The sequence below is a fragment of the Tetrao urogallus genome (genome assembly GCF_951394365.1).
Source record: "Tetrao urogallus genome assembly, chromosome: 1".
Classification (NCBI taxonomy): domain Eukaryota; kingdom Metazoa; phylum Chordata; class Aves; order Galliformes; family Phasianidae; genus Tetrao; species Tetrao urogallus.
The window spans coordinates 145407436-145425223 of NC_136813.1; the positions used below are offsets into that span (position 1 = coordinate 145407436).

The 17788-nt window shown below is 38.2% G+C and overlaps 1 protein-coding gene across 1 annotated transcript in view; it reads right to left on the bottom strand.

Annotated features, from left to right (window-relative positions):
* Positions 1-17788, bottom strand: part of UBN2 (ubinuclein 2) — a gene marked incomplete at both ends in the record, with an annotated part of 47908 nt that overhangs the window by 3296 nt on the left and 26824 nt on the right. The window contains 8 exons of the mRNA XM_079549287.1: positions 2729-4264; positions 4792-4834; positions 6140-6190; positions 12520-12663; positions 14059-14172; positions 14802-14920; positions 16263-16392; positions 17124-17194. Coding sequence (XP_079405413.1) covers positions 2729-4264; positions 4792-4834; positions 6140-6190; positions 12520-12663; positions 14059-14172; positions 14802-14920; positions 16263-16392; positions 17124-17194 — 2208 coding nt within the window. The remainder of the gene's footprint in view (positions 1-2728; positions 4265-4791; positions 4835-6139; positions 6191-12519; positions 12664-14058; positions 14173-14801; positions 14921-16262; positions 16393-17123; positions 17195-17788) is intronic.

The following is a 17788-nucleotide window of genomic DNA, read 5'->3' on the forward strand; positions in this document are numbered from 1 at the left end:
TGATAAGAAATGTTTCTATTGGCTATGTTAGGAGTGACAGCTGATAAGACTTCATTTCACAAGTAGAAAACTGTGGATGAAAACACTGTAAGAACATACATGTTTGGTCACTTTAGATGTATTAATTTCACACTAAGCCCATGTACAACAAAATGGCAACTGTTCACTATGTAATCTTCACTGTTCAACAAAATAAAAGCCATGCAGCAATCTCTTAGAGTTCTGCTTTTGTAAAAAACCTCAAACCAGAAAGGAGCTTTTTAGCGTGTTCTGTCAAGAACCTGTTTACTTGAGGGAAAGTACTCACAGAGAGTGCCATAAAGGAGCTGCAGTTGAAGTGCCATCTCAACTATGTTAGCACCTCAGTCATGTAAATTCGAGTCAGTAATACCCTTAGAAATCTAAGCGGTATTCTGCTCAAGTGTATGAATGATAGGTAGAGCTTCAGGAAATAAGATAATTGCTCAATCTCACATTATTTTGTCTTTATGTTCTCAAAATACAACATAACATACTTTGTTAAAATTTTGAGGAGCTATAGCAGGTGCAAGTTTATATCCAAGTTAGCAACTGTACCAATCAAGTGGGAAAGAAGGGAAATGCTTGTTGGAAACTCTTCCTAGTTACAAATACCTTTTTGCCATCACATGAAATCATATTAGTTTGATCTTCCATGCAAGTAGACCAGGGTATTCTAAAAAGCAACTTCTGTACTGTCCTCATCTGACAGATCAGTAGCATCTGATTTAAACAGGAATGAAATACCTAAACATTTAATGGAAATTCACTTTCAGTCTTTTGCAATGTGTTAAGAAGGGTAACTAAGTTCTTACTACATATTACCCAGCAAGTCTTTAAGGCCAAACAAGTCCTATTATCACAAATCTTTCTTCCTTCAGTGTACTTTGACTGGGTAGTTATTTGATTATCATCTTCTCTTGAATATACTGCACTGACTGAGCCTCAGTCTGCACCGAAGGAACCCTTAGTGAATGTTTTATCCTCCTCTGAGAACTCTCTCGAAGTTTTTTACATTACCAAAGTACCTTCTAACGTGTCAAGAAAAAAAAAAAACAAAAAAACATGTGAAGTCACAATTATTAACTTTGTAATGCCATATGTAATTCAGTTCCTCTAGCTGATTTCCTCCTTCTGTATGCCAGAACACTTTATTTTACTGTATTACAGTATGTACTCATGTTGATTATCCACCACATTCCCAGCAGCCTCTCTCTTCAACATCACTGTCTGCCAAGATGCATTTTTCATTATCCAAGTGATCAATGTCTCTATAAAAATAATGATTTGCCTAAAACTGCACAAGGTTTGCAGAAACTGATCTCATAATTCACATAATACTACTCATTTCTTACGTCCATCAACTTTAAGAACAACTACAACCATTTTGCAATTTCTTCCACACCACAACAACTGAATCTAGTGGATATTGTGGATTCCACCAAAAAAATCATCCCCAGACCATACACTGCAGCCTTGTTTGTGTCCAGGCACTTTCTAGAGTACCTAAATTGCACCACATTTAAGCTTAGCTCTTCTCTAAACTGCTTGTGGTACCTCTGTGGACCTTATACAGGGCATGTATGGCTGGGTTTTCTTTTTTTTCCTCCACTCAGAGTACCCAAAAATAAGGAGAAGGCTGTATCAGAATCTGTCAAACACCCCATTTGCTCCAAGGTATGGCAGGGTAAAAGACCACAGAAATACCTCATAAAAATCATTTTCTTCTTTTTCAGCTGCATTAAGAAAAAATAACAGGCTAAAAGATTATTATAAAGCATTATGAAAACCTGAGTACGTACCACTGCCATGCAATAGCTATGTACATCATTCAGAAAAATGCATCATTTTTTTAGCTTGCTGTAGACTAAGACTTTAATTTACATTGATATCATCTTTCTCAACTTAAGTTGCATAGACTTCACAATAGAGAGAGCACTATAAAAAGAGAGGAATACTTCAAATCATCTCAGTAATTAAATTACTCCCAGTAAGAAGAATGCATAAAGTAGGTTGTTTTCTGGGCAAATAATATGTTTGCATGGGTTTTAGAAGATTGTATTTTCAAAACATTCGTATTATACGCCTTCTTTTTTTAATCTCCAGTGTAGAAGTTTTGCACAAGTTCTCTCAGGTCTTTTCTATTATCTTTACATATAGATAAACCTCTAGTTCAGTTTGATTAGATCCTACAAAGTAAAATACATATTTAATAATCACAAATGCTTATAAAGGTTCTACTTTGTTAAATACATGCCTTGCATTATAGTCTAACCACAAACAACTGAACTCCAGCTTTGTAAACCAATCACAAGGCTTGTCTAAGACTTTTTATATAAGCATTCTTTACAGGTAAGTAGGCAACAATACAGAAATTCAATAATGCAAGGCAATACTGCACACCCTGAAAATATGGCTGTACAAAGCTCACCTTCTATATGGCTCTCTTAAAGAAAAATAAATTATTTCTTACTGCAGACCAACTGTTTTTTTTACTGAGGATTCCTTCCATCCCATCCCTGAATTTTACATCAGTTGGAAATACCTATTCACTGTTGTGAAAGTGCTTCATCCATATTAGCATTTATACTTAGTGAAGTGTCAGCATTAAGTTTACGATTCATTTTCAAAACAAGATATTGTAAGAAAGAATGTTTACAACGTGTGATAAATATTAATGTCAGATTTAAATGTAAACTCAGATGCATACCTGCACACTGGCTGCTACAACTGGAGACCCTGAGGCAGAAGATGGTCTGTGTGGAGTTGACAATTGTTTAGTAGCACCCTGTGTTCCACTTCCTGCTCCCCCAGACAGACTAGTCCTACTAGCTCCACTTGAGTTAAGGTTACTGCCTCTGCTGGCAGGTACATTCATTCCAACTCCACCCAAATTAGTTTTACCAACAGTTCCAGAAGGAGAAGAGTTGGGTAATTTTGAAGAAGCCTGAGGGTTCTTTGCAGGCTGAAGGCCTGAGGTGCGATTAGAGGGCAGCAAATTCATTGTGGGAGACTGCCTGCTGATATTTACACCACTGGTCTGTTTATGTAGGGGAGTGTTGCTGGAGTGACTACTCTGGGAAACTAGTGCACTTGAACTGGAAGAACTGGGTGTTGCTGCAGGCCTGGGGGATGAGGTGGACTTAGATGAAAACTTAGGGGATGCATTGGGCTTAGGTGTCACAGAGGGCTTTGATGCAGTGGGCTTGGGAGAGGCAGCAGGTTTGGGAGAGGCAGCCATGGAGAAGGGAGGCTTGAAACCCTGGGAAGAAACCTGCGACACCATAGCCTTGGCTAAATAGTTACTAGAGGTAGAGGTGCTGGATGTTGTCCGAGAAACCAGTGGGTGAGATACTTGAGAGCCACTTCCAGATGAGGGATTAGACAAAGGCAGGCGATACACTACAGACTTCTCTTGAGCTTTGATGACTGGTGATGAGCAAGACAGTTTGGGATTACTGCTCAACTTCACCACTGGATTGGTCTGTGATTTACTAATAGTTGCTTGCAAAGGAGATACATATTTCTGCTGTACAGCTGAATGCTGGTGCACCTTTGTCATCTGTGATGTTGAAGAACCACCCTGAACTTCAGAAGATGATACCAAGATGTTAGCATCCTTGGGTCTTTGAGAGGTGGTAGAAATAGCTGCTTGGGTTTTAGAGGAAGAAACATGAGTCTGTGAAGAAGCAGCAGCAGCTTGGATCTGGCTTGACCTCTGTAGTCCTTGCTGAAGTAGCTTGGCTGGCAAAGGCTCTAAGGAAACTTTAGGATTTTGAATTGAAGATCCAGCAATAAGGCCTGAAGAGATACCAGTGTGAACTAAGTCCTGGGGTTTCTTTGGTACTGGCCCTGTGTGACCAGCAATAAGACTTGATGAGTGGGGTGTTTGAGCGGGCTCTACTTTCTTAGAAGTTGCCAAAGGCAACTTACTCATAATGCTTGCCAGTTTCTCTTCCCTCAGCCCAGGGCGAGGTCTAGATGTTGGTGTCTCTATAGCAGACCCAAGAGGAGATCCCTTGGCACCATTATTGATAACTGCAAGAGCATCAGAAATAGAGTCCAGCGAGGGCGGGTGGAAAGAAAGGTCTTCGTCCAGTGAGTCGTCCAAGCAGATAGTCTCTGGAGCTGGTGTGCAGCTAGAGCTGGATGGGGTGCAGACAGGTGCACCGGCACTCAATGCAGTAACACAACTTGAATTAACTGAAGATATACAGGTTTTCTGCTCTTTCTTTGGACTAGAGTCCTAAGAACAAAAAAAACAAGTAAAAGAAAAGTTTAACAGCCTTTCTAGAGTAGATTCAAAGTCTTCTTTAGTTTAATACTATTATTCTATACATTCAGAGGAACCTAAAATCTACTACTGAAGTTTTCACATTAGGATATCTATGATATACTGATGCCTTGTGTGTGAATTTAATATTTGTATTTTAAAATCTCACACTGTTGCTTTACAAGGTTAAGAACAATCTATGCTGCAATGCTAATTTGATCACTGGGTAGAAATAGCTAGAACCTTAATAGAACTATTACTTTCTTCATAATCAATTTTCAAAAAGCTATATGGCTTAATATTATGAAGCTATGCAGATAATCTCTTGTATTTTATGGTTTAAAGCCCATATGATTACCAGCCAATAAGCTCTAACAGCATTTCCTTAAGGTAGGATTTTCTGATTGAACCCTTTTGATAGATTTTTTTCTGGATCAGAGGCAGAAAACTGGCTGTACCAAAAGGTCATATAGAAATCAGATATATAAAAAGGCATTTACCTTCACTTTGGCTTTAGGTGCCAGAATCACTTTCTTCTTTGCCCTAAAGCAGGGGAAATAAACACACATCAGAAGACAGAAAGGCAAACAGTTTTAGTGCCACCCTGATTACATCCCAATAAACTAAGAGGATGACTACTTGGCTCCAGCTTTTTTAATAGAGCACTCTTAAAATAGAAAATCTCTAAAAACATACTTGGGGAAAGAACAAGAATATCTTTGAACTACTGTTGTTGCCTTTGTATGTAAATTAGATGCAAAACTCACTGAATTACTGATATAACCTGATGTATATCAACTTAAGAGATTTTTTTTTGTAATTTTTCAATTCAGGGCATTTTAGTCCCTCACAATCTCAGGAGCTTCTTTCAGCAGAGCTTTATCTAAATGAAAATCACCAATAAAGGATAAAGGTTATGTAATTTCACTTTATATTGCTGAGTTGTTTATTTTTGTCACCAAAGCAGTAGTATACCTTACGTTCCCGTTGGTATTTCAAATCACAAAACCAGTTTTTTTCTCCTCCAAGGCTTTCATTGCTTGTCCACTGTGAAATAGTTCTAACTACTTTTTGTTACAATGAGCCATTTAATGAGCTCTCAGGTTTTTTTGTTGTTGTTGTGTTTTTTTTTTTTTTGCAGTGCAAATGGACATTGTAGCACCAATGGCAGTTTATGCATGCAAAGACAGTACTGAGGACTATCAGTTGCCTGCTTCAACATTTCAAATTGTGTCTAATTTCTGTTTCCTCAAAAGGATTAACAGATTAACACTTCACAGCTCTTATTCTCCTATTCTAAGCAACTATAAAAAAAAAATTGTAGGTGGACTCTGACTCAGTTTTGCCATTAACACTGTATATTTTCTACGCAATCATATATATTATGAGAGTTATAGTTTGGGTAGTATTTAAAGCAATAATTGGTTGAGCTCTTACTGAATGAGGGCTGAACTCCTAAGAAGGACACAGCACTGTCCAAAAATGCTGAAAGTAAAATTTCACTAAGATACAAAACCTACTGTGACTACAAAGATTTATGAGGAAAAGAGCAAAAATTACTGGATACAATATACTATGCTACACAAATTTTGCTGGGTAGAGTGCTTTGGAATAATTTAAGGAAAAAGTGTTAGTCTACAAATATCCAGATAAGTCATTTGGCCACTTCAAAACCAAGTTAGAACATTCTTGTGATACTGTATTTCAAGTGTAAACCTAAATTAAACAACTAAACATTTATGAACACTGTCTTCAAACAAATCCCAAAATATCTCCCTTCTCTCCCCAAAAGAGGTAACATAAAGAAATACTATGTACTGAAGCTGTTAATGAGCTGTCAATACTCACGGAGCAGAAGTGAGATGATTGTGAACGCTCCGGCTTTCCTTAAAAAGCATCCTGCAAGAGTGGTGAGAAAAGAAACATAAGATGATTCTATAGGGACAGACAGAACATGACCAGCTAATTCTCAAGTACCTTTGTATTCTCAGAGAAATCTTTTATTATTGGTTTCTAAAGCAGTTGGTTGGTAGGTTTTATCTGTACTGCTATCAAAATGCAGTTGCTGGCAGCCATAAAAAAACAAATGCTAAATAAAAAAATGGTTATGTTTATATTCAAAATACTTTGTTCAATGGCCAAGCAGAAGTGTACTGGAATAATGGAGTACTATGTCCTCCAGCAGGAAAGAAGTCCCGACTTTTCAGACCTCAAAAGCTAGCAGACTACTTCAAATATCAAATAAATGATTATTTTACACTCTTCTCACTGCACGTCCACAAATTGATCACAGGTATGAGTTTTGTATTTGCTTTTTTTTTTTTTAATGCGTTTTTGTTGGGTTTTTTTTTTGTTTGTTTTAATGTAGAAAGAAGTCAGAACACAAGACAAGCTTGTGTCTATTAGCCTTCAATATTTTGTACTGGCCATTGTGTACCATTCCTGTGACTTCTGCATTTACTCTCATATTTTACCACAGTCATTGACACAGCTTCATGAAAGGTTAGAGTTGCTATGCTAATCTTAACATTTTATGTGGTTTTATTCCCACACGATTGACTCCTGCTCAGTGAAGTGAGAACAATTCCTTCCCTGTACACGTGACTTAAATGCAGCTATAAACAGAGTTAACAAAAACTCCTTCCTCTTTGCTTCAGTGAACTAGACGCTAGTTTTCCTACATCACTTCATCATGTTATCACTAACAACATGAACAGCTGTCTAAACAAGAGCTTTTCACCACTGAAAACATCCTGTAGAGCTGCAATGGTTATGAAAAATCCAAGTATCCACAGATCTCATGCAATCTGGCAAGAAGGCATTAACACAATCTTGTTACATTTCCAATGGCTTATTTTTCACATTCAGTTTTCACATTTCATTCACCATACCAACCTCCAAATCTGTACAGCACCATCTATGAAGAACATCAGGAAACAAAAGGAACATTCCCTATTCAATGCTTCAGTGACTTATCCAGCTTCTCCAGAGCATTTCTCCTTGTGTCTCCTGCCCACTGCTTTGATTGCTCCTTGATCTTTTTCATTTTGGGGCACATGAGACACCAGTAATTTGCAGTGTTATCCTTAAAGGCTCAAGACAAAGTTTAACTGCCACTGTTACAGAAGTCAAGGATCCAGTACAAATAAAGGCAGCAAGAACACGCTTAGAAAACAATTTGTCCATTGCATTTGTATATTTAGCTATAACAACTGATGAGAGAGGTCAGTATGACATTGCCTCTCTGACACGACTTCAACTGTACTGCTTGACCTGTGAGAAATAAGTGTGCTGCAAGACTACTTGCAAGACCATCCCTCAGAAGATGAAACTTTGGGAATTCCAAGAAAGACTTCCTGATCATTTTGCTTCCTTTAAGCATGCACATATTTATATTACAGGCATTTTTAAAAGGACATGGAATTAGCATGCAATCCATTTACAAACAAATTAGTTACATTATCACAGAATCACCAAGGTTGGAAAAGATCTCTAAGATTATCCAGTCCAACTGTTCAGCTATCAGCAACATCTCCCACTAAATAATTTCCCTTGGTACAACATTTAAGTGTTTCTTGAACACCTCCAGGGTCAGTGACCCCACTGCCCCCCCAGGCATCCTATTCCAATGCCTGACCAGTCTTTCAGAGAAGCTTTTCCAACATCCAACCTTAACCTGTCCTGGCACAACTTGAGGTCATTCCCTTCAGTCCTATTGCTAGTTATGTGGGAGAAGAGACTGACCCCCACCTCACCACAACCTCCCTTCAGGTAGCAGAGAGCGATAACATCTCCCCTGTACCTTCTTTTCTCCAGACTGAACAATCCCAGTTCTCTCAGCCACTCCCCGTAAGTCTTGTGCTCCAGACCACTCGCAGCTATGTTGCCCTCCTTCTGACACACTCCAGGGCCTCTATGTCTTTTGTGTAGTGAGGGGCCCAAACTGAACACCGTACTCAAGGTGTGGCTGCACCAGAGCTGAGTACAGGGGGATCATCTCTTCCCTGTTCCTGCTGGCAACACTATTTCTGATACAAGCCAGGATGCCACTGACCTTCTTGGCCACACTGTTGGCTCATGTCCAGCCATGCACTGATCAATATCCCCATGTCTGTTTCCTCTACACAGTCTTCCAGCCACTCTGCCCCAAGCCTGTAGCATTGCCTGGGGTTGCTGCGGCCAAAGTGCAGGACTCAGAACTTGGTCTTGTTGAACTTCATAGAATCACAGAATCACAAGGTTGGAAACGAGCTGTAAGATCATCTACTCCAACTGTCTTCTCATTACCACTGTTACCACAAGCACTATCTCATAGCTCTTCATCCAGACGCCTCTTGAACACTGCCAGGGACGGCGACTCCACCACCTTCCTGGGCAGCCATTCCAGTGCCTGACCACTCTCTGAGAGAAAAAGTTCTTCCTCATGTCTAAACTTCATCCCACTGGCCTTAGCAGAGCTATCTAGATCCCTCTGTAGGGCCTTCCTATCCCTTGCTAGATTGACAGTTCCTCCCAACTTGTGTCATCTGCACATTTACTGAAGGTGCACTTAGTCCCCTCATCCAGTTCATCAATAAAGGTGCTGACACACCATTCATAACCAGTCACCATTCACCACTACTCACTGGGCCTGGCCATCCAGCCAGTTCTTTACCCAGCAGAGAGGGTACACGTCCATGCCATGAGCCAACAGCTTCTCCAAAAGAATACTTTAGGAGACAGTGTCAAAGGCTTTGCTTAAGTCTAGGCAGACTACATCAACATTATGTGAAAAGGCTCTGAACTCTTTAAGGATAAAAAGAATTTCTCTAAATCCATGAATATCTGTAAAACAGTCTCATCGGGTAGAGAATGGAAGTTTTACACATAGAAAAATAATATGAGAAAGAACCACCGTAGTTACGACACACGTCAACAGATGAACATGGTGCAGTTTAAGATACCTTACCTCATACTTCTACTATGAACAATGGGGAACACATGAGGGCTGCTCCGAAACCAATGTTCCTTGTTACACCATGCTGGCTCATGACACTAGAGGCAGATGCTGTTGGTATGGCAGTAGAAGCTGAACCATCCCACCAACATTCTGTTACACGTTGCTGCCATGTGGCAGGTGGCAGCAGAGAGACAGGCTGACAAAACGGTGTCTGATACAGAAGTGTCTATGAAGCAAAGGTGTGTCACTGAATTCCTCCATGCAGAAAAAAATGCACCCACTGACATTCATAGATACTTGTTGAACATTTATGGAGACCATACAATGGATGTGAGCATGGTGAGGCAGTGGGTGGTGTGTTTCAGCAGTGACAACACCAACATGAAGGACTAGCCACATTCTGGATGGTCATGCCCAGCTGTCACACCACAAAATGAAGAACATCTTGATCAGCCCATCTGCACAAATTGGCTAATAGTGGTGACTACGTTGAAAAATACTGCTCTATAGTTGAGAATTTGTTCCATCAAATAGAGTTATTGTGGTCTTTGCATCTGTTGTACTTTCCATGGAAATGAATAGGAGGCATTACTTTCAGAGCAAACTACTTAATACAGTTGACTTTGCAAATTAAAAATTTTCCTACATTTTAAGCCCACAAAATTCTATGCTATAGCCCTACCCTGATTAATAAGCATTCTTTATAAAATACATAGTAGGTCATTGTTAACATGACATACCTTCCCCCTACCTATTTTATATAGCTCCTTCTCACTCAAGGCCAGATATAAAGATTCAAAAATATTAAAACTTCAGCATGAGAATCCCTATCCCAACATCTCAGATGTTCATCCAGCATATGAACTAGAGATGCTGCATTATGAACTATTACTGCATGCTACAAGAAATATTTGCTTTTCCTTTTTCCATGCATAACTGCCCAGAAAGGCAGTGGAAAGGTCATCTGAACATGATCCTGGGCTCTAGCTTGTCCAATCTGAGGAGGAGAGTTGGACAAAATGAGCACCATAAGTCCCTTCTAACCTCAGCCATTCCATGAAAGCAACTTCAATTTTAGAAGGTAAAAGCCATTCTGTGTGGATATACGTATATACATAAGGATATGAACACACACATTATGCAAACACTTATTTTAAGCTTATCAGAAGCCATTGTGCCATTGTAAGAGCTTGTGCACTGGCTGCACACCACACGCATCCTTTTGTTTTTTATTTTTTATTTTTCTTGAGAACTGAAAATAAAAGCAGTCGTTTTGCTTTCCGTGGCATATCAGAACATGCAGAACATGCAGCTTTCTGACAGAAGTACTGAAAGCAATGATACAATCTGTTTCAGTTCCAACCATTATGCTTAATACGTTTTAACAAGATGGCTGACATTTGTGCTTTCAGACTGGTGCAGTTCAGTCACTGTCTGTGATAAAGACTTCAAATAATAGAAAGTACTTTCCTGGAATTAAGATTTTATCATTATGATCAAAGTAGGGGACACCACAGAATCACAGAACTGTAGGGGTTGGAAAGGACCTCCAGAGATCATCGTGTCCAACCCCCCTGCCAAAGCAGGTTCCCTACACCAGGTCGCACAGGTAGGCGTCCAGGCGAGACTTGAATATCTCCAGAGGAGACTCCACAACCCCCCTGGGCAGCCTGTTCCAGCACTCTGTCACCCTCACCGTAAAGAAGTTCTTGCGCACATTCGTGCGGAACTTCCTATGCTCCAGAATACATACATACATACAAAGATTGAAAACTAGAAGTAGTACCTCCTTCAGACATCAAGCAGAATCATGAAGGTAATATGCAAATTACATTTAGATGTAAAAAAATCAATGACCAATGTTCAAAGCAATCCTTCAATTCAAATACAGCAAAAACAGTATGTAAACACAAAAATTATGGTATCCAAACAGCACAATTGGTGAATTGAATTAACTCTTGCTGGTAACTCTTGCTGGTGTTAAGGCAGCTCTTGTGTTTTCTGTTGTTTTTGTTTGTTTGGGAGGGGTGACAGTTTATTTGTTTTATTACTGAAACCACTTTTACAGTTGGTTTAAAATCTTATGAAACTCTACAGCACACTTATTCCATGAATAGGAGAGAACCATTTATGGCTTTCAAATTAACAATTCCGACACACTTCACTGTATTCTGGGATGACCTCACACTATCATCTGACTGCTTCACTACTATCACCACTGATCTCCCTGTATCTTGTCCTCATCTAAACCAGGATTCCACATCTCAACTAAATAAAATCTCCAGAACAGATGACTTCTCACCGGTATATTTATCAGCAAATTTAGCACAAAAAGCTAAACTCCTGAGCAGAAATAAAACAGCTGTATGCCATGGAGTGCAAGATTTCGTTTGTTCCTTTCAGCGGTACTTAACAAGCAGCTTATTGCACCCTTATCTTCCACACTGACTATTCTACAAAACATCTAAGTGGTTTTCACAACTCAATGCTGATTTGACTAACCTGCAATTAAAGTATTACTCAGCAAATCTGTTAGCATTGTTCTATTATCTAGCTTTGAAAATTAGGTCAAGATTTGAGGGAAGATTGTCTTCTGCAATGTGTGCTTCAGAAGGAAAGAACATGGCATCTGTGTTTGTTTCTCTTCTTGCGCTTCATAATGCCTGAGAACTTTGTCAAATTTGTATTTGACATTAACTGGTACTGCTCTCATTTCATTTCTATCCCTTTGCATAGTTGTTCTCTCAAGTCAGTATGGATCAAGAGATAGGTATATTTTGAATTGCATCATCATAAAGCATCCCAATAACATACAAGAAATAAGAGCACAACAACTTAAGTGTCTTCTAAAAATCTGATGTTGAAATTCCAACTTACAAAGTTTTTGTAACACTACTTCATCAGACTGCTTAAAACATACAGGCAACACTGCTTTCTCTATCATTTTACGTCACAGGTAAAGCTTCCCAAACAGTTATTCTTTCTTCTCTCAATATTGCTCCAGAAAAAGGAACATCAGGGACTACAAACTTCAGCAAATACAGTTTCCAGCAGATGACAAAAGTAAACAGATCTCCAAGGAAAAAAAAAAATCTTTGCAAGACTGGGAGCTAAAAAAAAAAAAAAAAATAGAAACTTCATTTCTAAAGAAACTCATTCTTTTAAAATATGCCAGTTCCATGGACTATTTTGAAGTATTAAAAATACACTTTTGAGTTAAACCCATCACAATAAATAAGGTTCATAAAATAACATCAAAAGGAATAGATATAAAAAGCAGGTATCTTACCTTGCCTGCATCCAGCCTTTAGGCCAAAGTGGTTTCACTTCTGTTTCCATAAAGGTTTTGAGGTAATCTTCAGCAGACTGACTTCTGTTTGGCTCTAGCTCATAGCATCCCAGCTTGATCTTGACAAGATTACACAACAAAGATCTGCAGAAGAGAATACAATGAATATGTTGAACCCAACGTTTCAACAGCTCAGCACAAATAGAATGAGGAACACTGATACTGTACAGCTGCTGTTCATTGACAAGCAATTTTTTTTCCATAGAAACAACTAACTTCAATTAAAAAAAAAATCAATGATCACACAAGTTGCTACAACTGTTCTCCTGCTCTCAGCACACCATATAGCTCATTTCTTCTATCATTTTGTAATTAGTTTTACGTCTTTGTTTCCTCATAACTGAAAAATCTTCTCTCACTTTGCTCACAATAATCTTGATGGCATTTAAGACAGATAATGTCTGAAGGCACGTGAAATCTATTCCGCCCTGAATTATTATTTCAACAGAACGCTTTCTGACATGGATACTGTCCTTAAAAATATAAAAGTGGACGGAGCTAAGTAACATTGACTCTTCTGAGCTTCATGAAATAAAAAACAGATTAAAATACTCATTTTTAAGTATCCCTTCAAGTACCCTGGTTAAACCACAGCACCAGGTCAGCTAGAGCTGTATTTATATATATGTAAAGCAGCATATATAATACAAAACGTACCCATAAAAATATATAGTATACATAATATATTCCATGAAACTTGCTTCCCTGTTATCTTAACATAATATAGATTAAAAAAAAGATTCAAAGTGAGAAGTTCAACAGCCCCTTTTAATAGTATTTATACCTGTTCAAAAATCAATTTAGAACTTGCATAAGCAAGTAAATTAGAGGGATCTGTCTGGTTAAAAGCCTGTTATTCTTCAAATAATCTAAATAATCTAATTTTTCAGTAAAAGCTACTCTGGGAAACAGAAAGGAGAATTCAGCCTTTCAGAAGAGTGTGTTGTTCTTAAGAGATTACAGAATTTGTGTTCTAACGTGACAGGATGGGTTAAGATTCACACAGTGTGGATGCTGGCTTTCCCAAGGACTGGGAAACTTGCCCAAACAGCACACCCGATTTTGGCTCTCTGTTCTATTGTAGCCCAAGTTTTACCACTCGCTGTGTGACAGCTTTTTGTGACACCCCCAGAATGGTGGAATAAGCAGGTGCAACTCTGCTTATACCTCTATTCTTTGCTTCAAAAAGCCCATGGTTCTGTGTCCAGGAAAATTCTCCTGTGTTTGGATAAAGTACATGACCAAGCAATGAAAAAAGGGTTGGGCACGGGATGATCTTGCCTTTCAAGTTAAAGAAAAGCATGTTTACAGTGCAGCATTTTAGCTTGCCTATTTTGCCTCTTAGCATTTCCCCAAACTTTTAAAAAGATGTACTTCTGATCATGATTATTTATTAAACAATGCTATGTAACAACACTCTCTGCCAAGACTTTAACACAAGATCAGGAAAAAATCTTGGTGGAAAATGTAGTTTCTCACCTTACTGTGTCATCCCAATGAAACTTCTTTCTGGGCCCCACAACCCTCTTTCCAGGTTTCTCATCATCATCTTCCTCTGATCCATTTTTCTCTCGTTCATCTTCTGTTTGCAACCTACATTTAAAACAGTTGCTTTCTTTATAGATATACAACATTTAAAATGTTTCATTGAAGAAGCACTGTGTTAGACGTTAAGTAAAAAAAGGGATCTATCTTCACATTCTAGCTATACCCTCCCCAAAAGGGCAAACAATTTATCTACCCCCACACCTCACTGCTTCACAATCCTCCAATACAAGTGAAGACGACACACTGTATGGATCCCGCCAAGGATGCTGACTCTAAGTTTGATGTAGTGCTTTCTCCTGGGAAATGCAGAGATGCTGATCAATCTGCTAATGATTCTCTGAGACTAAATCAGTTAACTGTGCAGGAAACAACTAAAATATAAAAAAAAAAGAAGAATCACAAATTTGAACACATGCTCCTATTTTCATTAGCCCAGCACATTGGTTATGCCCAGTCTCCTCACAATTCACAATTTCTTTCTCTCAAAATCTATTTCATTCAGCTAATGAAATTTCTTTCTGAAGTCAGGTGATGACATCACTGAAACAATACCATATACTTCGTACAACTCAGCTAGAGCTTAATGCTTTGCTGAGCTCAGAGAATGAAGGACATTGAGGCATGCTGACAGGTAAACTCTAAAATGTGAACATGCAGATCCCAGAAATACTTACTTGGCATTCTTAGCTAGGTTACGGGCCTGACAATCCTCTTGATATTTGCATAACTGTTCAGGCATGACGTTACTGACAGCTAGTTTCAACTTCTGCAGTGGTTCTCTCAAGCGGTCATCCTGCCACAAAAGAAACACCAAATTAGTCCTATCAGATGCAATATAAAAATAACATAAGATATTTTCTCTGAAATTGTTTCTTTCACAATCCCAATAGGCTATACTGTTGCACAGAACAGGATCCAAGCATCACATAGAAAGCACTGCTGCAGGCAATAGTTGACACTGGAAATATTAATGCATGCATTTGAAATTTCTCATACAATTAATGTAGTCTTGAGACCAGAAACGATGAAAGATAGTCACAAGGAAACAAGTCATGAACATCCCAAAACATTGTAACAATCTCATTTAATAATCCTTCCAAATCAAAATATGGAATAAAACCTCGGGGAAAAAGCAAAATGACTTGACTGATGAACACTTATATTTTTTAAAAAGTATATGATGAATGAAGTCTCCAAAAACTCCGTAGTATATCTTCAGTAATGATCAAAATCTATGTATTCAATTGCCTATGTATTAGATTATTACTAGAAGTAATTTTTTTATGTGCCTGAAAGGCAAGGACTATGAATTTAAATTAGTCTCCAGATATTAAGAATTTCAAAAATTAAATTGAAATAAAAATACGTACTTCCTTGCATTTTAAATTCTTTTCCATACCTTGGAACATTCTGGTTGGAAGCAGATTATATTTAAGGTCCCTTCCAATACAAACCATTCTATGATTCTATAATCTTCCAACTTTGTGTTCTCAGTCCTGTTTTATATCTTATATTATATCTTAAAGCTTAGTATAGAAATAGCATACGAAATTGATTTCCTACTCAGCAGGTTCTGAATTCTCACATCCTCAGATCCTCTGCAAGATCTAGCTCTAAAGCTCACCTAAAGAACCACGTAAAGACCCTTCAGACCATAGAAACCTTTTTAATTCAAAATAAATACACACTCTTTAAGAGGAAGGAAGCTGCAAATGAAGCAAAGTACTTGTAAGACTTAAAAGCAGCATACATGCACAAATAATACAGGCTGGTCATCTATAATCCATATACTCATTTTTTTTCCTGACACAAAAATGAATGCAACAGTAATTTTTAGTCTGTCATAACCACAGTAATTGTGGCTCTCTAGTTCTCTTGCTCTTTATCTACTCTGTAAAACTATCCAGCTTTCAATACAAAAGCATTTAATTCCCAAAATAGGAAAGTCTAAAATACTTAAAATATTTGTCCTTAAAGTAGTGACAAGAGCAGACAAAAAAGCATTCATGCTGATCTAGCAATAGATACAGAATCTTTTCCTTTACTTGAGACAATGGCTGTTGCTCTACCCTGCTGCATTCTATCCTTACTGTTACATATTTGAGTCACACTGGAGCTACTCTCCCCCCCGTTACCTGGACATTGAGGTGTAACTTCTTCAGACGCTTTATCAGTGTGTCCTTATTGCATGGCACAAAAGCCTCAAGGTGAGAGTACACTCCATTGCGGATGGCAGGATTTATCTCCTGTAACTGTAGCTCAATACTGACAAACAAACAAGAGACAGCCAACCAGTGAGGTACTCCAAGATGAAGATGACAACTGAACAAAAACCTAATGAAGCTTCGTATGCATAACATTCTAGCTATGCATACTTCAAATAGCAGCCTGGGATATATTGTCAGATTTGTTAAACGACCTTTTCAGAAAAAAAAGTAGTCTTAATGGTAAGAAACCATTCCAAAAAAAGACTTGCAGATGCATACTTCCCCAGCAACATTGAATGCTGCTATCCGAATTTTTTTTACTTCTGAGGTTTCACATCAATATTGGTAATATTTTGGCTGCCAGTCTTCTAGAGATTACTTCTTTTTATTACTTAATATTACTAAAGACATAATACCCTGTATGTTAAATGCTTAGCTGAAGGATTATAGAATAGGAAGAGTCAGCATTTTTCTTCATGAAAGCTAAAGGTGTTTTGATTTATGAAGATGTGGGACAGCAAGAAAAAAATGGCAAGTTTGTTGAATTTTACACATGAAGTCAAGGACACAGGGCACTACAAAACACTTTACAGTGGAGAAAGACAGACAGATAGTCATGACAGGAATTGTATCATATATAAGTCTCTTTACCTAATCACTAGCTCAGACTGATCTACCTTCATTGACTTTTAAGGGCTTTGTTGGAACAAACTCAACAATACTTCCTCTTCTGTACTTTTCCTTTCACCCCATTTCCAAAAAGGAAAGGTTGTACAGATAAGCACTTACTCCAGCAGAATATTATTCATGTCTTGTGTGAAAAACTTCTTCCTGCCTTCCTCATCAAACATCTTGGCAGCCTGAAAATACAGCAAAAAAGAATATTCAGAAGTTCACAGATGTCATTTTAATCTCAACATTTGCAGCTTTACTTTTACAGCTATATCATACTCCTATTTTTCAGTAAACAGCATTGCTAGGGAAAAAAATCCACTATTCTTAACTACTTAGAAAAGGTGCAGATTACAATCGTACTCAAATAAATCTTTGTTCTAGTGTACACAATCACTCTATTTAGAATCTGCCTGGATTGCTGATGTTTTTTCAATAGCCCTAAAAAAAACACACAAGGAGTGCAGTTTTATTATCTCAGTAGTACTGATGGCTTTAAAAAAAGCAGCACTGCTTGATGCTCCTGCCCGTATGACTTGTCAACACATCACCATCGTCCAAGTATAAAAGGCCTAGTTTCTTCCTCTGTTTATGTACCTTGCCCAGTGACAGTTTTCTAGCCTTCCTTGGATCCATCTCAACCCTTCCATGTGATTTCTACAACAGAACTGTGTATGCTATGAATAAGTCTCATCCCCATTTTCTGGTGCTGTTGAGCACTGTCTCCAAATTTTGACTTGGGGCGTGAAAACAGGAAAATCTTCTCTACTAGCTCTTTAGTA